The sequence below is a fragment of the Sus scrofa genome, chromosome 3 (assembly GCF_000003025.6).
Source record: "Sus scrofa isolate TJ Tabasco breed Duroc chromosome 3, Sscrofa11.1, whole genome shotgun sequence".
NCBI lineage: Eukaryota > Metazoa > Chordata > Mammalia > Artiodactyla > Suidae > Sus > Sus scrofa.
The window spans coordinates 111,747,255-111,771,370 of NC_010445.4; the positions used below are offsets into that span (position 1 = coordinate 111,747,255).

General features: G+C 44.2%; 1 protein-coding gene across 2 annotated transcripts; it reads left to right on the plus strand.

Moving 5' to 3' along the window:
• On the plus strand, window positions 758-23,614 carry PPM1G (protein phosphatase, Mg2+/Mn2+ dependent 1G). Of its 2 annotated transcripts, none has more exons than XM_005655254.3 (10): window positions 758-1,158; window positions 17,970-18,039; window positions 18,779-18,864; window positions 19,207-19,339; window positions 19,973-20,388; window positions 20,961-21,098; window positions 21,431-21,665; window positions 22,171-22,300; window positions 22,587-22,689; window positions 22,998-23,614. In XM_005655254.3, the coding sequence occupies exons 1-10, from the start codon at window positions 1,039-1,041 to the stop codon at window positions 23,202-23,204; spliced, it is 1,638 nt and encodes a 545-aa protein (XP_005655311.1). In that variant the 5' UTR covers window positions 758-1,038; the 3' UTR covers window positions 23,205-23,614. The 2 variants fall into 2 exon arrangements, with proteins under 2 accessions (XP_005655311.1, XP_020943344.1); XM_021087685.1 differs by lacking the exon at window positions 758-1,158 and adding an exon at window positions 17,606-17,704.

Here is a 24,116-nt window from a genome sequence, read left to right on the forward strand (position 1 = left end):
CTAGGGGTTGAATTGGAGCTGCAGCTGCCAGCCTACACCACAGCCACAGCAATCCTGGATCCAAGCTGCATCTTCCACCTACACCACAGCTCAAGGCAATGCCAGAATACCAGATCGTTAATCTGGTTAGTGAGGCCAGGGATCGAACCAGCATCCTCATGGATCCTAGTCGCGTTCGTTAACCACCAAGGGAACTCCTTCCATTTTTATATTCTTACCCCCTTTGTGGGTCTTAACTGATGTGTCTGGGTTTATTTCTGCGCTCTGTTTTGCTCCACTGATCCTTTCATCTCTTTTTGTACCAGTATCACACTCCCTTGATTACCGTAGGTTTCTATCTCTTACTCTCCTCTGATTTCATCCCGACCAGCACAGACGTCATAGATCAAGGTCTTCATTTTCTTTGTCAAAAAGACTCACATCCCACTGGCACAGACCTCACAAGGCCTGGCCAGGATACTTCATGCTCTCAGAACAAATACTAGCCAACTTTAAGTCAACCTTTTCGGGCGCGGTTCGCAGAGTCTGCGGGCGCGGAGGGGAGACAGGGAGCTGACACGCTGGAGGATGGACCGGAAGCCCCAGGTCCCAAACAAAAGAGCTCAGGCAAAACGCGAGGCCAGGAGAAGAGGCGGGGGACAGGGTGGCAGAGCTGGAGGCAACGCGCAGCCCACGGGGACGGCCCAAGCAGGCCGCGGCCGTTGGTGGGCGTGGCCGCGCCAGTCTCGCGGGAGCGGCGGTTGGGCGGGCCGTTGTCCCCGCGGGCGGGGCGAGTTGCTAAGGAAATGACTACCCGCGGCGCGGCGCCGTGCCGCGCCGCGCCGGCCGGGCGGGGTCTGAAGCGGTGCCGTTTCCGTTTCCGCTCCCTCTCTGCTCCCGTCCCGTTACCGCCTCCTGGCCCGCCTCGCGCCTTTCACCGGCACCTTGCGTCGGCCGCGCAGTCTAGCCCGCTCCTGCCACGCGCGCCCCCGGGGCTCCGGCTCCGGCACGGGTCGCGCCCCACTCGCCTTCCCCTGAGGTCGCCGGTCAGCCGCCGCCATGGGTGCCTACCTCTCCCAGCCCAACACGGTGAAGTGCTCTGGGGACGGGGTCGGCGCCTCGCGCCTGCCGCTGCCCTACGGCTTCTCCGCCATGCAAGGCTGGCGCGTCTCCATGGAGGTGAGGCGGGAGGGGCCCATAGGCTGGCGACTGCAGGGCGGGAACCCGACGGAGAAAGGGAGCGGGGGGATGGGGTCATCCTCGGGGAAGGGTCCGAATCGAGATCCTGCGACCGGAGCAGCAATCTGGGGGGCGACAGCGAGAGCGGGGCCGAGGCAGCGAGAGAGCTGCCGGTGCTAGGGAACCGTGTGCCGGTGGCCACCTTGGCGGTGAGGGCTCGGCCATGTGGGGAGAGGCACCTTCCGCCCACTGACCGACGTCCCCGTGCCTTCGCGCCATCCTCTCGTGCTAACCCAGCCTTCCAGGCTCGCAAACGGTGTGAGGTTTAGTGTGGGAGTGAAGATGAAAAGGGACTATCCATTGATTTTGCTAGGGAGAGGGGGATAGATGTGAATGAGTGTACTTAAAAAAAAAAAAAAGAAGTGATGTGAGAGGGTTCTTTGGACGAGGAGTTTGACAGTGAAAGGAAGCCGGGTAAATGGTCTGTTTCAAATTCTTAATACCTAGTTGCCTGGCCCTGGGCACCACAAATTAATTTCGGAGGTTTGACTTGACTTGCAAGAATTGTCTCTTGTTTGTTTCAGGGCCTTTCATGGCCTTTGGAAAACTTGAATTGTGTCCATCACGATAATTTCTTTTTTTATAATGCTTGATTTTCTTTTTTTCCTCACTCGGGGTTTCTCTAAAACTTGGTACTTGTCTTTTGCCTGTGCTTGTTGTAGTTTATAGTTTCCTTGATTTTCAACAATTTCATCAACTTTTTGTCTTAACGTACAGAGAACTCTTTTTCTTTCATAGAAAATTTTGCTATGGAAAAATTCTGGAGAAAAAGGCATAGTATTGGGCAACTGTATGGGAAACTGCAAAGGAGAATGGAGAAAACTATGGTAGGAAGGGAAGGGGGAAAGACGTGTGACATGTTTTTGTGAAGAGTACCGGGAGATCTAGGCAGAGGAGCCAGGGAAATGCTCATAATTCTGTCTGGGATTGAGGGTTGATCCATTTACTAGGTGGGCTTCAGGTAGCAGCAAATACTGTCTCCCTTGGGAATTTCTTCAAATCCCTCACTCCTCCCTGTGGTTAGCTCTGGAATGACAGTGTAAACTTGAATGGTTTGTTCTCAAAGTGAAATTTTGAACCCACAGGAGACATTATCATTAGGTGTAAAATTTCCGGAATGGAGAGGATCCTATAGTTATCTCACTAAGATTGGCTCCCACCCTTTACTGCTCAGAAATTGAGGCTGGGAGAGATTAGGATACTTGTGCCTTGGAGGAAAGATCTGTAGGATGGAAATGGTTCAAGACTCTTGCTGCACTGTTCTCTGTGTCAGGCTGAGGTAAAGCCTTCACTTTTGACTGTGGTGCACAGTATTGAGCTTACTGAGTACTTGGTAAATGTAATTGTCTGACTTGTAGGAATATCTGGGTGAAGCTTCCAAAGGAAACCCTTAATTTAAGGCTGGGGTTGGGATTAGCTGGTAATTTGGAGTTCTGTTTCTATGACATTTTCTGTTAATTTGGTAAGATTTGAGGTGACTGTCTCATCTCATAATAAAGCTTTTCTTTCAGGTTTCTTCTTCAGTATTTTCGACTCTCCTCTCTGCTGTGGCTTTTCCATTTCTTTGGTACTCTTTCTAGTTTTCTTTATAAATTGAGTTGCTTGGATATTCAGTTTTCCAAATTGTTTGCCCAGTGATTCTGTACTGTTTGCTTCTTCTCTGCAGGGCATTTCCCTTTATTTTTGGTTCCTCCTCTAGTAATTAGAACATGACTTTTCATCAGAGGCAGTTTAGTTTGTAGAGATCTTACTAGACTATTCCTTAGATTCTAATCCTCCTCCTGGGAGATAACCACTTAGGGTTTCAAAATCTTATTATGCAGTATTTGATTTTACTTTTGTTTAAATAGTTAAATATATCTAATAAAATACACTCCAAGTCCTGTATGGGATCCTGTTCTGCTGCAATGATACTTTCGCTTCTGGCTTTATTTCCTCTCTCCCTTAAGTATAACAGTTTCTTTGCTATGGCAAGAAAATAACTTGGACTTCTAGCCTCTTGAGTGAATCTTAATCTTTTTGGAAAATGTACTCCTGTTCCTCTTAACCTTTAGGACTTAAAATTCCACTTATTTATTAATTCTATTGACCTTAATTTGCTTGGTCCTAATGATTTAGTTGAGCTACGTTTATCACACCAATGCACATTATAAAGGTTGCTAAAAGCCTGACTGATGCATAGATTCAGGCTAAGAGAGTACTATTTTATCCTTTCTCTTGAGGCAAGGATGGCAACTATCAATAGCTGGCATTTTATACTTTCTGCCTCTCTCTAGCCCCTCTTGCTGTGGAACCAGGGTGTTTTGAGGAGGGGTAATCAAAATACCACAGTTGATGTTCCCTTCCCTTCTTCCTTCTCCATGGTTTGGAGTGATCCTCAAGCTGGTTGAGGTATGTATTTTGGGAGTTAACAGGTAGGTTGTGGAAGGGTGCCTGAGAAATATATTTGGAAAGGCTCTGAGTTTTTGGTGGCTAATGAGAAGTCCAATTTGAAAACACTTTTTTTAGTTGATGTAGTCTTAAAGAGACTAGGGTACTTTTAGTTTTTGGTTATGAGGTTCTCTGGAAGTTACAGAATTGCTCCCTATGGGAAATTAGGAATTTTATATATATAATATTTTCCCCTTTTTTAAAGGGCAGCATTAATACCTAGAGTATAATTTAGAGTAGGTTAGCTCTTAATTGCCGTATAGAAGCTGGCTAATTAATGGTCATAGAGGATCATCTAGAATTGAATATAGATAATGTTGAGCAGAAAGTTCTTAAGATACATGCGTGATAGTTTCAATCATTATATTAATAGGAGAAATATAAAATGAGATACCACAAGCATGCTTTTGGATTCCACTTGAGAGAAGACATCTGAGGCTGAAGAGTATTTGTCTCTTCCCCAGATTAGTGTCTCATTTCTGTACCTTAAAGCACTTTTTACTTATTGAACCAGATCAGAATTCCTTTGTCTAGGATGCAGTTAAGTAACTTTCATAAAAGGGCTTTTTTTTTCTTTCATTTGATTAGCATGCAGTACCTAATCTTCACAATTCAAATATAGTATGAAATGATATCAAGTCTATGTCCATGAATATGGAGGAAATTGTTTTCTACTATACTATTCCTTTATAAGTTTTCAAGCAACTAGATGTTATAATCAGAGCTTATTTTTCAGTGTATCAAGAGTATTTTACATAAATTATTTATTGACCAGTCCCCAAGCAGTTGTTGATATTGCTTCCCAACCTTTGAACCTCTGTTGGGTTTTCATCTTAGAGTTGTACTTGGAGAGGTAAGATAAGGGCTTGAATTTGAGTATAGGAGTTTGACATACCTGGTTAGTAGTTCTTGCCATTGTTAGCTGCCATTAAAAGTGTGCTGTGTGGAAGCACAGATCTTTAGAATTGAACTTAAGGCATACTTTAAAACATATATATAGGTCCCTTTTTAAACAGCTTTGTTGAGGTATACTTCAGGTACCATATCCATTTAAAGTATACATTTCATTAGTTAATGTATTCACAGAATTGTGTAGCCATGACCACTAACGTTTTGGAATATTTTCATCACCCCCAAAAGAAACCTTGTAACCATTACCAGTCACTCCCTATGTCTCCTCCTATAACCCCAGCAACCACTAATTTACATGTCCTATGGATTTGTCTGTTTGCAACATTGGATATAAATATATCACCTTTTTTCTCTTGCTTTTGCTAAACATAATGTTTTTAAAGTTCATCCGTGTTGTCTCATGAATCAGTCATTACCCCATTCCTTTTTATGCCTGAATAATATTCTATTGTGTGCACGTTTCCTTTATCCACTCATCAGTTGCTGTTTGGATTTTCACATTTTGATCATTATGAATAAGGATGCTATGAACATTCATGTTCAAGTTTTTCAAGTTTAAAAGCCTGTTATTTTCCCTCTTTGAAATAAGTTTTTGTTTCTCTTGAGTGTATACCTAGGAGTAGCCTAGGAGTAGAATTGCTGGGTCATATAGCAACTCCATGTTTAACATTTGAGGAATTGCTTAACTATTTTTTAAAGTAGTTGTGCAATTTTACATTTCTACCATCAATATATGAGGGTGTCATTTTCTCTACATCCTACCTACACCTGTTATCTCTTTTTTTCCCCCCAGTTATAGCCATTCTGGTGGGTGTGAAATAATGTTTCATTGTGGTTTTGATGGTATTTCCATGATGGCTAATGATGTTTGAGCCACTTTCCTTGTGCTTATTGGCCATTTATATATCCTGGGAGAAATGTCTATTCAGATCCTTTGTTCATTTTTATTTGGGCTTTCTCTTTTGTCTTTTTATGGAGATGTAAGAGGGTTTTTTTCCTTTCTTTCTCTTTTTTAATATATACTCTGGATACAAGTCTCTTGTCAGATATGATTTTTTTTTTTTGCCTTTTTTTTTCTAGGACTGCATCTGCAGCATATGGAAGTTCCCAGGCTAGGGGTGGAATCGGAGGTACAGCTGCTGGCCTGTGCCACAGCCACAGCACTGCCAGATCTGAGCCGCCTCTGTGACCTACACCACAGCTCACAGCAATGCCAGATCCTTAACCCACTGAGCAAGGCCAGGGATTGAATCCGCATCCTCATGGATACTAGTTGGATTTATTTCCTCTGTGCCCCAGTGGGAACTCCCTTAGCAGATATTATGTGCAAATATTTTCTCCCATGCTATGGGGAGCCTCTTTTGCTTTCTTATTGGTGTCCTTTGAAGCAAAAAAAAAATTTGACTTCGATGAAGTCCAGTTTATCTATTAAGAGTTTTTGTAATGTAATTTTGGCTCTTACATTTAGGTTTGTGATGCATTTTGAGTTAATTTTTGTCTGTTGTGTAAAGAAGGGGTCCAGCTTTTTACTTTTGCTTCTGGATATGTTTGTTCCAGCAGCATTTGTTAAAAGATTGTTCTTTTCCCTCTGAATTATCTTGGCTTCATTGTTTAAGATCAATTCACCGTAAATATGAGGGTTTATTTCTGGACTCTTAATTTCATTCCATTGATCTGTGTACCACACTGTCTTGTGGTAAGTTTTGAAGTTGGGAAGTATTAGTCTTCTAGCTTCATTCTTTTTCTTGTTCTTTTCTATGAACTTTAGGATCAGCTTGTCAATCTCTGTACAAAAAGCACCAGGAATTTTGATGGGGATTGTGCTGAATTTGTAGATCAATTGATGAGTGTTGCTATCTTAGCAGTATTAAGTCTATAGGGTTTTTTTGGAGGTGGGGAAGCACCTGTGGCATGCAGAAGTTCTAGGGCCAGGGGTCAAATCCTCGCCTCAACAGTAACCCTCACCACAGCAGTGACAATGGCGGATCCTTAACCTACTGAGACATCAGGGAATTCCAAATCTATAGTTTCCTTGTAATGTCTGTCTGATTTTGGTATCAGGATAATACTAGCTTCATAGAATAAGCTTGAGAAGTGTTACCCTCTCTTCTGTATTTTGGAAGAGTTTGTGGAGAATTACTATTAATTCTTCCTTAAATATTTGGTAAAACTCACAGTGATGCCATCTGAGACTGGGCTTTTCTTTATAGGATGTTTGTATGGTAAAGTACACATAACATAAAATTTACCATCTTAATCATTGAAGACGTACCGTTCAGTAGTATTAAGTACATTCACATTGTTGAGCAGCCAATCTCCAGAATTCTTTTTTATCTTGCAAAACTGAAACTACCCATTCAACAACTCCGCATTCCCCCGCCTCTGTGAATTTGACTGCTCTAAGTACCTCATATAGACAGATTTGTCTTTGAGACTGGCTTATTTCACTTAGCATAATGTCCTCAAAGTTCTTCCATGTTGTAGCATGTGTCAGAATTTCCTTTTTAAGGCTAAATAATGCTCCATTGTACATAGATACTGTATTTTGTTTATACATTCATCTGTTGAACACTTGGGTTGTTTCTACTTTTTGGCAGTTGTGAATAAAGCTGCCCTGAACATGGGTGTATAATTAACTCTGTGAGGAGTTCTCGCTGTAGCACAGGTTAAGAATCCAACTAGTATCCATGAGGATGTGGTTTTAGGATCGAGTGTTGCCACAAGCTGGTAGGCTGGCAGCTGAGCTCTGATATGGCCCCTAGCCTGGGAATTTCTATATGCTGTAGTGTGGCCCTAATAAGGGGAAAAAAAAAAACCTCTTTGAAACCCTGCTGGGAAGTTTAAGATCAAGGTGTCTGGAGAGGGCCTACTTCCTGGTTCATAGATGGCTGTGTTCCAGCTATGTCCTCACAGTCAAAGGAGCTCTCTGGGGTCTCTTAATAAGGGCACTTATCTCATTTATGAGGGCTCTTTCTTCAAGACTTAATTACCTGCCAAAGGCCCCACCTCCAGATACTATCACACTGGGGATGAAGTTTCAACATACGAATTTTAGGGTGACACAAAACATTCAGTGTATGTAAGTCCCTTCCCAGCTGTCTTCTTTTTTTTTTTTTTTCCTTTTTAGGGCTGCACCCACTCATATGGAACTTCCCAGGCCAGGGGTCAAATCAGAACTGCAGTGCTCAGCCTGTGCCACAGCCATAGAAACGCCAGAGCTGAGCTGCAACACTGGATCCTTAACCCACTGAGCTGGGTGAGGGATTGAACCCACATCCTCATGAACACTAGTTGGGTTCGTTACTGGTGATCTACAACAGGAACTCCCCCACTTTTTTCTTGAATTGAAAGACACAGATGATAAATTTAACTATCATAAATCTAAATGGTTGATCCAGTGACACAGTAGCCTTTGGGATATATTTCTAACCTTAGGAGATTCATATCAGGAAAGGTAACCAGGCCTTTATTAGTAACAGACCCACCCAATTTTTTTGGAAGACAAAAAAATTCTGGAATGGATGGTGGTGATAGTTGTACAACAGTGTGAATTTATGTAATACTACTGAACTGTACACTTAAAAATGGTTAAAATGGTGAGTTTTATGTTATGTTCATTTTATCACAATAAAAATGAAACCAAAAGTTAAAAAGAAATTAATAGACATATTGCTTGTCTGGAAAATCAGAAGAGGCTATGGTATATGGTTTAGTATCATCTCTTCCAGACCATCTCAATGATTATTGTGTTATGATACATCTCTAGGTTTAGGGTAGTAAATAAAGGAATTATCTCTTAAGATATTTGTTCTGAGGCAACTGGGAACTTATCATTATAAGCAAATATGGAAGTTCTGCTATTTACAGAACATAGTGTTAGGCCCCAGAGCTATAAAGAAACTTAAGACAGTCTGTTTTCATGTTCTTTTGGACCTAAGACTCCCATTTTCTCCTATGGAATGTTGGATACCAATATAAGATAGTATATGCTGAGTGCCAAATTATTGGTAGAGGCAGTAAATACTAAAGAGTTCAGATGGGGGAGTGATCACAGAGTATTGGTATGATTAAGGAAGATCTCTTGGGAGTTCCCTAGTGGCCTAGCATTGTCACTGCTGTGGTTCAGGTTCAGTCTCTGGCCTGGGAACTTATACATGCCATGGGCATGGGCACAAAGAAAAAAGATCTCTTGAAGGTGGTGACACTAACTTGGTCTTCAGGAAAGAGTATTTATAGGTAACATGGGGGGAGGAAAGTGGAAGAAGAACAAGTATTAGAAGAAAGGACTGGGGAGTTCCCATTAGAAACGAATCTGACTGGGAACCATGAGGTTTCGGGTTTCAATCCCTGGCCTTGCTTCGTGGGTTAAGGATCTGGCGTTTCCATGGGCTGTGGTGTAGGTTGAAGATGTGGCTTGGATCTGGCGTTGCTGTGGCTGTGGTGTAGGCCGGCAGCTACAGCTCCGACTGGACCCCTAGCCTGGGAACCTTCATATGCCACGGTGCAGCCCTAAAAAGACACAAAAAGACAAAAAAAGAAAAGAAGAAGAAGAAAGGATAGGAGGAAAGACTGAGGCAGGCGTGCTTACTACTTTGCTGGCATAGGGTGGTCATTGTCAGGAGCAGGGGATTTTCTTTTGGGGAATGGCACAAGTTAAAGAGACTAGGTTGTAGAGATGGATAGGAATGAATATATTGAGTGCCTTAAATTGCCAGCAAATTGTATGGAATTAATCTGTTGTAGTAGTGTCCATTGAAGGTCCTAGGAATTAAAGGTTAGGGAGATTAATCTGGCAATTAGGTAGATGTGTGTAGGCTGGATTACAAGGGATAGAAAGTAATGACAAGAGAAGGGTTAAAATATTAAGAGTAAAGTAATCCAGGATCAGAGTTATGAGTTATGAGGGAAAAGTCAGCAGGACTCAGTGATGGACGTTGAAAGACTGCCAGGAAGTCAAGGAGGACTGATATTAGGTGTCACTTGGGAGAGTTAAGATTTCAATGACAGAAATAAGACATGTAGGGGAGGCTCTAATTTTTTAGAGACTGCTGAATCTCTGTTTACATATGTTAAGTTTGAGGTGGAGAAAAGACATCTTACAGAAACATATAATTGAACTACACTTCTTCAAAGAAGCCAAGAGAATTTTCAAGAAAGTTGACATGGTTTGTACTATTTAATTACATACAATGGTTGGGGAGAATGAAGCCTGCAAAATGGCTATTTGCATTGCTGTGACAGTACTGCCTGCTCTTTGAAGTATGATTTTGAAGAAGGGTTTGAGTTTAAGAGGAAATGTTAATCTAGAAAGAGGAAAAATACTGCTTCTGAGGTAGAAGTGAAGGCAAAGTTAGGAATTTTGAGTTAGAATAGGGAAGGTGAAGTAGATCTTGAAATATGACCTTGATCTTGAGTAAAGTAAGGGGTTAGTTCATCTGCTAAGAATGAGAGGAAAATAGCATTGAGAACTTGAATTGTATGGGAAAGGTTAATGACTGGCTGGGGTTAATATATTTAAGAGTGGGAGTGCCCGTTGTGACACAGTGGGAATGGATCTGACTATGAGGATGTGGGTTTGATCCCTGGCCTTGCTCAGTGGGTTGGGGATCTGACATTGCTGTGAGCTGTGGAGTAGGTCACAGATGCGGCTTGGATGCCAAGTGGCTGTGGCTGTGGTGTAGGCTGACAGCTGTAGCTCCAATTTGATCCCTGGCCTAGAAACTTCCGAGAAACTTCCATATGCCGTGGGTGTGGCCCTTTATTATATATAAAATATATATATTTAAGAGTCAATGCAAAATAGAGGGGGGAACCCAAATGTAAACAGTGACTATAATCAATGTGATTTCCTGACATTTTATGACTAGTGATACTTAGTGGCTCTGATTCAGGGATTAAAAAAAAAAAAAGCAGTTGGTCAGGTTATGCAAGGTTGGATGAGTTTTTCTAGACTGCTAAGAGACAGTGTTGAAACACTTAGCTCTAGTTCAGAAGGAACAGAAAGACAAGGGTAAAGAAGGTAGAGCAGTTCCTCCTGGATATAGATCCAAAGTGATAGAGGTCCAAGGTCTCCCGAGGAAGAGAAGGTAATGTGGTGTAGTTCTAAGAACTGAGACCTCAAACCGTAAGATGAATCTTTATGGTGGGCATTTTCCTCTTTGAGAAAAAGAAGATAGAAAACAAATGTAAACCAGGTGCTAAATTTCAGAGCAGAATAAATATATATTACATTCCAGTTATAAAGAATTCTTACGTGTTTTACATCATCCTCACACGATAGTGTTGTGCTGATATAAGTGATGTAGATAGTCTTTTTTTTTTTTTTTTTTTTTGCCTGTACCTGGAGCATGTGGAAGTTCCTAGGCCAGACCTATGTTACAGTAGTGACCTGAGGCGCTACAGTGACAATGCCTATCCTTAACATGCTGAGCTACAAGAGAACTCCAAATGTAGATATTCTTATTCCGTATCATAGAGGGTAAAATTGAGGCACACTAAGAGATAGTTTGGCAGAGATCATGTAGTATATGAAAGTTTGGCAGCTTAAGGATAATTCATAGGTTTATTTTGTTGTCATTATTCAGAATGAAACAATGTAGCTAATTGTACAAAAATAAAAATCTGGAAAAGTAGGAGATAAATCTCACCTTCCACTAATGGTTTTTTTTGTTTGTTTGTTTGTTTTGGCCATAACCATGGTGTGTAGAAGTTACCGGGCCAGGCGATCTTTCAGACTTCTAACATGTACATACAGATTTTTAAAAAATTTTTTTTGCTTTTTATCACTTAATGTATTTTCTTTTCTTTCTCTCTTTTTTTTCCTTTTCTTTTTATGGCTGCACCCACGGCACACAGAAGTTCCCAGGCTAGGGGTTGAATTGGAACTGCAGCTGCTGGCCTACACCACAGCAACATGGGATTTGAGTCACATCTATGGTCTGTGCCACAGCTTGCAGGCAACGCCCAGATCCTTAACCCACTGAGCAAGGCCAGGGATCAAACCCATATTCTCATGGAGACTATGTTGGGTTCTTAGCCCACTGAGCCACAGTGGGAACTCCTTATCATTTAATATATTGTAAACTTATTTCTGAATAAACATATTTATAATTTCTCTAACAGTTGCATATATTCCATTGGAGAGTTGTACTGCTTATAATCTAATCTATTCATGGAAATTTTTTTGTCTTTTTAGGGCCCCACGTGCAGCATATGGAAGTTCCCAGGCTAAGGGTCTAACTGGAGCTATAGCTGCCAGCTTACACAGTTATGGCAACTCAGGATCCGAGCCCAGTCTGTGACCTACACCACAGCTCATGGCAACGCCGGATCCTTAACCCACTGAGCAAGGCCAGGAATCGAACCCGTGTCTTCATGGGTCCTAGTGAGGTTTGTTACTGCTGAGCCATGACAGGAACTCTCTATCAGTTTCAGTGGTTATCATTGTTTTTTATTATAAATAATGCTGTAATGAACATTCTTCATATCTTTGTATCCTTGTGTTATTACTCCCCTAAAATAAACTTTTAGAAGTCAAATTACTAGATCAAAAGACATGCACATTAGAAAAAAAATTTTTTTTTTTTCCCCTCATTTTTCTTTTTTGGCTGCCCCAAGGCCTGTGGAGCACCTGGGCCAGAGATCAGATCTAAATTGCAGCTGCAGCAACATGGGATCCTTAACCCACTGTGCCAGCCAGGGATTGAACTTGTGTCTCAGTGCTCCCAAGACACCGCCGATCTTGTTGCACCACAGCAGGAACTCCTGCACATTGGAAATTTTGATGCTTATTACCAAATTGTCCTCCAGGAAAACTACTAATTTATATTCCTGTTGGTCAGAATATGAAAATGTGGGAGTTCTCATTGTGGCTCATCAGGCTATGAACCTGACTAGTACCCATGAGGATGCAGGTTCGATCCCTGGTCTGTCATGTAGGTTGCAGACGCAGCCCGGATCCCATGTTGCTACGGCTGTGGCATACATAGGTTGGCAGCTGCTCATCTCTGACTTCCATATGCTGCAAGTGCAGCCCTAGAAAGCAAGGGAAAAAAAAAAAAAGAATATGAGAGTGTGGTTTTGTTTGGTTTTGTTTTCATTTTAATTTCTTTTTTCTTTTTTCTTTTTTTTTTTTCAGGGCCCCACCTTTGGCATATGGAGGTTCCCAGGTTAGGGGTCAAATCAGAGCTGTGGCCACTGGCCTACACCACAGCCACAACAACGCCAGATCTGAGCGGCATCTGTGACCTTCGGGTCACATCTGTGCCAGATTTGAGCCTTGTCTGCTACCTACACCATAGCTCACAACAATGCCAGATCCTTAACCCACTGAGGGAGGCCAGGAATTGAAACTGCATCCTCATGGATTCTAGTCGGGTTCGTTAACCGCTGAGCCACAAAGGGAACTCCCTGAGAATCGGTTTTTATCTTCCCTTTTATTACGGCTGGATACTGTTAATCTTTTCTGTCAGTCTAATTTGCACAAAAGGATAATTCCTTTTTTTTGTCTTTTGTCTTTTCAGGGCCGCACCCGCCACACATGGAAGTTCTCAGGCTAGGGGTCAAATCAGAGCTACAGCTGCCAGCCTACACCATAGCCATAGCAATTCGAGGTCTGAGCCGAGTCTGCAACCTACACCACAGCTCATGACAACGTCAGATCCTTAATCCACTGAGCAAGGCCAGGGATCAAACTTGCATCCTCATGAATCCTAGTCGGGTTCATTAATCACTGAGCCACGACAGGAACTCCCTAATTACTTGTTTTTTCAGTGTCCATTTCTTTGATTACTATTGAGGTTAAATATTTTTTCATATGTTCACTGATGCTAGATCTTCTGCTTCAAAATCACTGATCTAGTTAGGAACAGATAAATCAAAAATATTTTTTGGAGTTCCTGTTGTGGCTCAGTGGTAGTGAACCTGACTAGGATCCATGAGGATGCAGATTCAATCCCTGGCCTTGCTCAGTGCGTTAAGGATCCGGTGTTGCCATGAGCTGTGGTTTAGGTTGCAGAAGCGGCTCGGATCTGGCAGGATCTGGCGTTGCTGTGGCTCTGGTGTAGACCTGTAGACTGGCAGCTGCAGCTTCAATTAGACCCCTAGCCTGGGAACTTCCATATGCCATGGGTGCTGCCCTAAAAAGGAAAAAAAAATTTTTTTTTTTAGAGGAGTTCCCATTGTGTCGCAGCAGAAACAAATCAGACTAGTTTCCATGAGGATGCAGGTACAATCCCTGGCCTTGCTCTTGGGTTGGGGATCTGGTGTTGCTATGAGCTGTGGTGTAGGTCTCAGATGTGACTTCGATGTGGCATTGTTGTGGCTGTGGTGTAGGCTGGCAACTGCAGTTTTGATTCAGCCCCTCTCCTGGGAACCTCCATATGCCATGAGCGCGGCCATAAAAAGGAAAAAAAATAAAGATTTTTTTTTTTTTTTTTTAATAGCAGAGTGGGTTCAAAATAGATGGTACTGTTGTAATTTAGCGTTGTATTACAGAGAAAGACCAGTTAATTCTTTTATTCCACTGGAAGTTTTGGACAGGAAGACTGCTTCTCTCTCTACCCAAAAAGTGAAATTAGTTCTAGTTCCCTGGTGGCCTGGTGGTTAAGGATTCTCATTGTCACTGCTGTGGCTTGAGTTTGATCCCTGGCCTGGGAACTTCTGCAAGCTGCAGTCGAGACACGACACCCCCCCAATGTGGAATTAGTTGGACCACCAGCCTCTCAAATCTTAGTATATATTGAGTCTTAAAAAATTTTAATTTACTTTTGAAAAAGCTAAACATTCCCTTGGTTCATTCTTACTCCCATCTGTCTGTCTGCACCCTCATGCCCTCCCACAGTTTACTTTTATTAGTCTTCTGTGTATCCTTGTAGTATTAAAGTATGAGAAGACAAATATCTATTCCTATGCTCCCTCTTACACAAAAAGTACTAAATATATCGTTATGCACTTTGCTTGCTTTATGTAACAGAATATCTTGGAGAACTTCCATGGATTTTTTTTTTTTTTTTAAGGAAAGTGAAATTTGTGGAACTCCAGTATTCACTAAAATGATTTTAATTTAATGTTACTTAAGTGTGTATAAACACAGAACTGAATGTAAATTCCATGCCAGCAAACCAAACTACAAAATTAGCAGAATTAAAATCAACATTAATGTGACACAACTGTTTTGCTGAAACTAATTAAGACGCGCACAGCATGACCTAGGTAGTGTCTGCAGAGACGTGGTTTCTTATGGGTGTAGCGTACGGTTACTGTGTTGTGTCCCAAGGATCTCCCACTGCTTTTTTGTCCTCTCAGACCTGTTTGCTTTCTCTTTATTCCATAGCGCTACCATCTTTCTATGTGGAGTATACCACTCTGCTGTATAATTTATTCACTGATTGTGTTTGTTGTCTGTATCCCTCACTAGAATGTAAGAATTTTTTTGTTTAATGAAGAGTCTTTATTTTGTTCACTAATATGTCCTGACTACCCAGAACATCTCTTCTGTATGAGTTTGGATATAGTTCCCTGTACTACACAATAGGACCTCATTATTTATCCATTCTAAATGTATTTTTTTTTTTTTTTTTGTCTTTTTGTCTTTTTGCCATTTTCTTGGGCCGCTCCCGTGGCATATGGAGGTTCCCAGGCTAGGGGTCTAATTGGAGCTGTAGATGCCGGTCTACACCAGAGCCACAGCAACATGGGATCCAGGCTGCATCTGTGACCTACACCACAGCTCGCGGCAACACGGGATCCTTAACCCACTGAGTGAGACCAGGGATCGAACCCATAACCTCATGGTTCCTAGTCGGATTCGTTAACCACTGAGCCATGACGGGAACTCCTAAATGTAATATTACTAAGCCCAAATTCCCAGTCCATCCCACTCACTCCTTCCTTCCCCTTGGCAACCACAAGTCTGTTCTTTGTTTCTGTTTTGTACATAGGGTCGTGTGCCATTTTTTAGATTCCACATATAAGTGATATCGTATGGTATTTGTCTTTCTCTGACATAGTATGAGAATCTCTAGTGGCATCTGTGTTGCCGCATATGGCAGTATTTCATTCTTTTTTACGGCTGAGTAGTATTCTAATGTGTATGTGTACCACATCTTCTTAATCCATTCATCTGTTGGTGGATATTTAGGTTGGTTCCGTGTCTTGGTTATTGTGAATAGTGCTGTTGTGAACATAAGGGTGCGTGTACCCAAATGAACTCTCAGGCACATTAAAATTTGAAAATCACTGGTAGAGGATGCTGGGGCAAAAGACAGTCATAAAAGACAAGTAGGTGCTAAGATGTTGGTGAGAGGAGAGGAAGGCCCAGTAAGATGAACCCTAGCTTAGAGGGGAGGAAAGTCAGCATGGCTGGTGGTGGAGTGGTTGGAAGATGGAGAGAGAAAGAGATGACCTTTGAGGAGTTCCTGTTGTGGCTCAGCAGAAACAAATCTGACTAGTATCCATGAGGATGCAGGTTCGATTCCTGGCCTCACTCAGTGGGTTAAGGATCTGGCGTTGCCATAAGCTGTGGTGTAGGTTGCAGGCACTGCTTAGGTCTGGCGTTGCTGTGGCTGTGATGTAGGGCAGTGGCTTCGGCTCTGATTTGACCCCTAGCCTGGGAACCTCCTTATGCCTTGGGTGTGGCCCTAAAAAGAAAAAGAAGATGATGATGACCTTTGATGTGTGGTGTTCTCTAGATCCTAGGGATAAGGCTAAGAGGCAGTTGTGATAATCGCTGTAGATAGGCCACCAAAGGCCTTCTGTGGATGCACATTAGCTTCTGGGGCACTTTCTCCTGGAGACAGTCAGAAGTACAAGAGTAGCTCCTTTTCAGTGCTCTCCTTCTCTACTTTAAAATAACTACATTTTATTTTCTAGACTTGTATAATAAAGGCAGAGTCTTATTTTAGGGACAACAGAACTACTACATTCAGATGTCCTGAATATCAGTATAATCAGGAAATGTAAAATGTTAACAACTGAAAGACAAAGGAGACCTTTTAAGTTTATACAAGGATAATTAATCAAAGTAAATAGCTAATTATATCCTTTTTGTCTGTAGAGAGTACCTGAAAGGATGCTTGGGTTGTTTTCCAAGATGGGGCAAATTAAGCTGTTGTACCTTTTTTGGTTGGTTTGTCTTGTCTTTTTAGGGCCGTACCCAAGGCATATGGGGGTTCCCAGGCTAGGGGTCCAGTCAGAGCTATGGCTGCTGGCCTACGCCACAGCCACAGCAATTCAGGATCTGAACTGCACCTGCAGCCTACACCACAGCTCACGGCAACACCAGATCCCCAAGCTCCTGAGCGAGGCCAGGGATCAAACCTGTGTCCTCATGTATTCTAGTCAGATTCGTTTCTGGGAACTCCTGCCTGATACCCTTTTGTCTAGATCTGACAGTCTTGGCTCAACTTTGGCTTAGCCTGGCATATTAGTTTGGGGCGGCAGAGTTTCATTATTAGAAGAATTTGTTCAAGCCCAGCCTCCTAAACAAAATGTTGGTGTGGCAGGGCCATTGCAGATTGCTCTTCAGGTGTGCTCTGCCTTCAGAGTTAAATGGTATTTCCATTCCAGCTAGAGTAAGGAGGTGGGAAGGCTGATTTAATGAGGCATGGTAAATTCCAGTTAACAAGTACTAAGCACAGTGTAGTTTAATAACTATTTGTTGAAAAGATAATCTTTTGTAATTATGTCCTCCACCTAGCCTGGGGGTAATAACTTCTTAAGTGAGTTAAACATTAAGAGAAAAGAGTAATTTGCACTGTAAACCAGCTGTAATGGAAAAAATAAAAATCATTATTTTTAAAAAAAAGAGGAATAATTTGTTTAGATGGTACTTTTGTGGGGTGGTGGCTGTAGTAAGTGGTAGCTTTGCCAATTTCTGGTGTTGTTGCTCAGGCTATCTTAGGATCTCCTAGAAACTTTTCAGGTCAGTAATGCCCTCAGGTCCCTTTTACTATCTTCCCTAACATTTTCTTCCTTGAAGTTCACTGATTCATAGAATGGGTCTGGAAGTGACTTTAAAGATCCTTTATTCTGGTTCTTCCCATAGTTGCCACAAATCCAAAAGGGTCAGGTCTAGAGTTCCAACAGCCAAACATTCTGCCATCTGGACTGACATCTCCTAGGCTGAGGCTGCTAGACTGCAGAGGTAGTGACCTGATTCATCTCTTTCCCTTCTTCCCTCCCTCCTTCCTTTCCTTTTTCCCCTTCCCTCCCTTGCCCCCATCCCTTTCTCCCTTCCCTGTACTGTTCTTACTTTATCATCCCATCTTCCTTTCTTATTTCTAGGCTGTGTAGGTCAGCCAGGGAAGGGTTAGTGAGATTAAAGTGTGAAAGTGATCCTTATGACCTAAGGTGCACAAGGAGGCCTATCCCTTGACCTTGAGAAACACTGATTATGCTCTTTTTCCTAGGATGCTCACAACTGTATTCCTGAGCTGGACAGCGAGACAGCCATGTTTTCTGTCTACGATGGACATGGAGGTAACTTGAGCAGATCATATTGGTAACATTCTAGGACCCCAGTTCCGGGTTCTTTGTTCTTTTACTTTCCAGGGTTCTGGTCCTCAGATATCACTTCCTGCCTGGTGCTGTTTTTCTCTGTTCTGCCATTCCTTCCCAGTAGGATATTGTGTTGGTTCTTAATCTCACCGGACCTTGCTTTAATCCAAGAAGCCTCTTCCTATATTAGCATTTATCTCTTTTTCACTGAAAACTAAGTATGCAAATGAGAAAAGACATGGGATGTATTGATACAGCTCTGAGAGAGGTGATGGTGAAGTCCATTTTCTGGCTCAGAACTTAGCAAGGCATTGTCTTCTTTTTTTTGTCTTTTGTCTTTTTAGGGCTGCACCTGCAGCATATGGAGGTTCCCAGGCTAGGGGTCAAATCGGAGCTGCACCTGTCGGCCTATGCCACAGCCGCAGCAACACCAGGTCCGAGCCGCATCTTCGACCTACACCACAGCTCATGGCAACGGCGCATCCTTAACCCACTGATCGAGGCCAGGGATTGAACCCGCAACCTCATAATTCCTAGTCGGATTTGTTTCCGCTGCGCCATGGCGGGAACTCCCAAAGCATTGTCTTTCTAATAGGTTTCATTTGTGCTAAGATAACTCATCTCCTCAACCCTTGGGATTCACCCTAGTGAGGTGTGTTGATATTGTATCCCTTTCTGTGTGTGAGTAGCAGTGCTCTGGGAGACTTTACCTTTTTTCTAGGGGAGGAAGTTGCCTTGTACTGTGCCAAATATCTTCCTGACATCATCAAGGATCAGAAGGCCTACAAAGAAGGCAAGCTACAGAAGGTCTGTCTTCCCACACTATTCATTCTCTACTTCTATAGACTTTCCTTGTTTTCCATTCCCTGGCTTTTCCTTTTCCACTGCCACCTACCTAGCTTCTTTTTACTGTATTTTTTCTTGAAGAATTCTGTACTTAGCATCATGTTAAGGCCTTTTTTAGAGCTGCCTTATTGATTCCCAAGTCTATAAACTGTTTTTCATTTATTTGCCTATGAACGTCTCATAGTGTGGCAGATCACACTCTAATTTGCATCCCCTCCTTGTGCCCAGGATTCTTTATAGGCAATTCATTGTACCATTGTACTTTTTCTTACATTTGCCTCATACTATTTGGCTTATATTCAGGCTTTGGAAGATGCCTTCTTGGCTATCGATGCCAAACTGACCACTGAGGAAGTCATTAAAGAGCTGGCACAGATTGCAGGGCGACCCACTGAGGATGAGGATGAAAAAGAAAAAGTAGCTGATGAAGATGATGGTGAGTGCGGCATCCCTTATTTGGAGGAAATTGGCATTTGAAAGAACTATTCTTTATTTATGAGTTAATTCTAAAAGAAGATGCCTTCCTAGGTCCCGGGAAGTCCTCATGTTAAGGAATCTCCTGTATTGCAGGTGGTTATGAAAAGGAGAGAGATGATTAACTTTTGTTGAGTGCATAGTGTTGCCATTGTAAGCATTTTTGTATACATTATCTTTCGTTATTTGTGATGGGGTCTTTCTGGTTCCTAGTAATGTTTGTGATCTTTTTTCAAGACTGGAGCTGCTCCTAGCCATAGCAGCCAGTCATTAAGCCTGGGCCCCAGACCTGGACTAGCACTGTAGACTTCCTGGGTCCTCAGCCAGCATGGGGTTTTCAACTTAGCAATGAAAAAACGAGAGTTGATAGGGAACGTATAGTAACTAGTGCGCCTTTGACTAAGAAGAAGGGTGAAAGGCAAAGACCAAGGGTAGTCTCAGGAGGCCAGTGTTATGTGAGGTTTGATAAATGAGCCTTAGGAGTGTGAGGTGGTGGGGCGGTTGGAGGTCACGTTGCAAAGGCTGTGCAGGTAGTAAGGGGCTGAGTCCATGAGGAGTCTGGCAAGGGGGCGCTGATTTAGCCTCTTCCCTGCAGTGGACAACGAGGAGGCTGCACTACTGCATGAAGAGGCTACCATGACTATTGAAGAGCTGCTGACACGCTATGGGCAGAACTGTCACAAGGGTGCTCCCCACAGCAAATCTGGAGCTGGGACAGGCGAGGAAGCAGGGTCCCAGGGCCTCAATGGGGAGGCGGGACCTGAGGACCCATCTAGGGAAACTTCTTCAGAGGAAAATGGCCCCACAGCCAAGGCTCACACAGGCCTTTCCTCCAACTCGGAACGTGGGACTGAGGCAGGCCAAGGGGGTGAGCCTGGCACTCCCACTGGTGAGGCTGGGCCTTCCTGCTCTTCAGCCTCTGACAAGCTGCCTCGAGTTGCTAAGTCCAAGTTCTTTGAGGACAGTGAGGATGAGTCAGATGAGGCGGAGGAGGAAGAGGAAGACAGTGAGGTAAGGGCCCATTGAGGGCAGACAGACATTGAAGTCGTGGAGAGGGCCCTTTTAGTCGCCGTGCACAGCTTTCTACTCTTCCATCTCCTAGTCTGATATCATCCCCCAGCTATAGTCTAAGCTTTTCTTGAATTTATTACCTCCACCAGCACAGGTACCATTAACCCTCTTACCTCTGCCTTTGTTGACATTATAACAATTAGATCTAGTTTTGGTCTTTCATAGTCTGTCTCCCAAAGAGAGAACAAGAATATAGTGGTTGTTACTTTGGATATTTGGGTGTTTCTTTTTCTGGGAACTTTTTTCTGGTCATCTTACCTGGAAGGCGCTTTTGACTGGTCTTCCCCAGGACTTCCTGCTAGTGACCGCCAAACCTGGTTCAGGACATCAGCTATATCCATCCTAGTCCTCTCTCCCTTCCCCCACATTTTCCCATTATGATCATTCATTTGCATCTTTCACTGTCTTGAGGATCTCTTTTCAGACAGGGCCTCTTGCTTCTGAGTGTGAGTTGGGTGGAAGGGCAGGGGGATGATCCTGGTCTCAGTAGCCTGGGATCATCCCTCTGGCAGGAATGCAGTGAGGAAGAAGACGGCTACAGCAGTGAAGAGGCAGAGAATGAGGAAGACGAGGATGACACTGAGGAGGCTGAAGAGGATGAGGAAGAAGAAGAGGAGATGATGGTCCCTGGGATGGAAGGCAAAGAGGAGGTATGTGGGGAAGGGGGCCGGTGAATCTGGGAAAGCCAAGAGGCCAGGGTGAATCTTCTGAATTTTATTTTGGGAGAGGGGTTCCCTTCCTCTCTTAGCACTGAAGTCATGGTCATGGGAGGAGGGATTTATTCTGCGAGAGGCGTTAGGTCTTCTGGGTAGAATTATCTCAGAAAAGGGAGGGCCCCACATGCTGTGGTCTCTGGGGAGAATAAATCTCTGCTCCTCCTGTCAAAGCTCTCTTGGTGGTCCTAGTGAGAGGAGAAAACATATGGGAATGCTTAGAGCTGGGGTCTAGGAGTGCCCATGATGCTTCCTTTCTTCCTTTTAAGCCTGGCTCTGACAGTGGCACAACAGCGGTGGTGGCTCTGATACGAGGGAAGCAGTTGATTGTAGCCAATGCAGGAGACTCCCGCTGTGTGGTGTCTGAGGCTGGCAAAGCTTTAGACATGTCCTATGACCACAAACCAGAGGATGAAGTGGAGCTGGCACGCATCAAGAATGCTGGTGGCAAGGTGACCATGGACGGGCGAGTCAACGGTGGCCTCAACCTCTCCAGAGCCATTGGTAAGGGCCAGGAAATCATGGGAAAGACTTTCTAAGTACTTTTGTATCTACCACCTCTGTCCCTTAAACGTCTCTGTGAAATAGGTAAGATAGCTATATCATTTCTGGATGATGAAAGATAGGTTAAAACTGACCTAAGGTTCAGCAACCCATTGACAGGGCTGAAACCAGAAGAACATTCCACTAGATTATGGAACTTTGTAAAGACGGGAAACAAGGAGTTCCCGCTGTGATGCAGTCAGTCAAGAACCTGACTAGCAGCTCGTGTTGCTGCGGAGGTGTGGGTTCGATCCCTGGCCAGAGCAATGGGTTGAAGGATCCAGCGTTGCTGCAGGTGTGGCTCAATCAGTCCCGCGCCCAGGAACTTCCATATGCCATAAGTGCGGCCATTTAAGAAAAAAAAAGAAGGGCAGGGGGGAATGTCAGGATTTGACTGGCCTCAAACCCAAATCTGTGGGAAGTGCTCAAACTACTACCTCTTCAACCAGCCATTCCTTTACTTCAGGAGACCACTTCTATAAGAGAAACAAGAACTTACCACCTGAGGAACAGATGATTTCGGCCCTCCCTGACATCAAGGTGCTGACTCTCACTGATGATCACGAATTCATGGTCATTGCCTGTGATGGCATCTGGTGAGCACTGGCAAAACACCCTAAAACTCCCTTTTCCGCCCATAGCATTACTTTTGTAGGGCTCTCAGCTGCTTTGTCATCCTAATGGCTATATTCAGCCCCTTTCTCAAGCTGCTCTAGAATTAGAGCCTAGATAGGCAGCTCAGTGTCAAGACCCCAAGCCTAAGACAGAGTTGACAGTGTCTGTGGGTGTTTATGTTGTCCGGGCCACCTGTCACCTCTATTCATATTTGTCTACTCTGCCTTGGTGGGACTAAAGGAGATTGAGTGTTGTTTCTGACCCCAGGAATGTGATGAGCAGCCAGGAAGTTATAGACTTTATTCAGTCCAAGATCAGCCAGCGTGATGAAAATGGGGAGCTTCGGTTATTGTCATCCATCGTGGAAGAGGTAAGTCCCCCGGTAGAGGAGAGGGTGTTTGGTCTGCGTATCCAAGGTTTTCTCTTTAGACCTGAGTTAAGACCAGACTCTACACTAATTACTGACATACTAAACTCTGACTAGAAAGTTCCACTTTCCCTCATTTCCCTGATTTATCTTTAGGCCTCATGGTCTAGCAGGTGGTCTGTTTTGTGATACCTGTTGCCCATTCCCTCCTCCTGCCGTCCTGTCTCGGCAAGGCCAGCCCTCTTGTCGGACTTTAGGTTCCCAGGAAGGTGTTCAAACGCTGAAGCTGAGCTACCCCATCCCTTTTGTAGCTGCTGGATCAGTGCCTGGCACCAGACACCTCTGGGGACGGTACAGGGTGTGACAACATGACCTGCATCATCATATGCTTCAAGCCCCGAAACACAGCAGAGCTTCAGCCAGAGAGTGGCAAGCGGAAACTGGAGGAGGTGCTCTCTACTGAGGGGGCTGAAGAAAATGGCAACAGTGACAACAAGAAGAAGGCCAAGCGGGACTAGCAGTTGTCCAGACCCCTGCCCACCTAGACTGTTTTCTGAGCCCTCCGGACTGAGACTGAGTTTTGTCTTTTTCCTTTAGCCTTAGCAGTGGTGGTTATGAGGTGTGCAGGGGGAGCTGGGTGGCTCTGCTCAGCCCATTCCAAAGAGGGCTCTCCCTCCACACAGCAGCCTGGGAGCCTCTGCTGTCCTCCCCAGCCTCGTCCTTGCTCCTTGGGGCTCATCGCCGGTTCTCTGCCTGTGCTCGTTGTGTTGGAGGGAAGGACTGGTGGTTCTGGTTTTTACTCTGTGAACTTTATTTAAGGACATTCTTTTTTATTGGCGGCTCCATGGCCCCCAGCCGCTTGCACCCGCTCTCTGTTGTACACTTTCAATCAACACTTTTTCAGACTAAAGGCCAAAACCTAATCGTGCCCGTGGTGTCCTTTTTTCTCCGCTGCCATCCTGTCCGGCCCACCCGCCCAGGGTGCCCCGACTCCCTACTTGACCTCCAGCGGTAGCGTCTACCTACCCTTCCCTGTGTGGGTGCGAGGGTGGATGTGGGTGGGTGTGTGTGCTCCTGCCTGCCTGCCTGCCTGGGGTGTGTGTGCACGAGAGGGAGAGGGGGCCCGAGCACTGTAACTCCCTGAGCTACAATTCTGGCGTCGCAGCACATCGTCCCCGGCTCCTGCAGTCAGGAATGAGTTCTTCCTCGTTCCTCCCGGGAGGGGTCGGAACCGGCCTGGCGGCCCTTAAAGACCAAAGGCAGGGGCAGGGTTTGACCTGCCCTTCTTGTTCCATCAGGTCCCTGATTGGCTCGCTCGCTTCCTTTCGTCACAATCACTTCCTGGTCACGCTGCGGACGCTCTCGCCCCTTCTGCCTTCCGCGAACTACGCGTCCCGTGTGGCTCTGCGGCAGCGGAAGCGGAAGCGAGT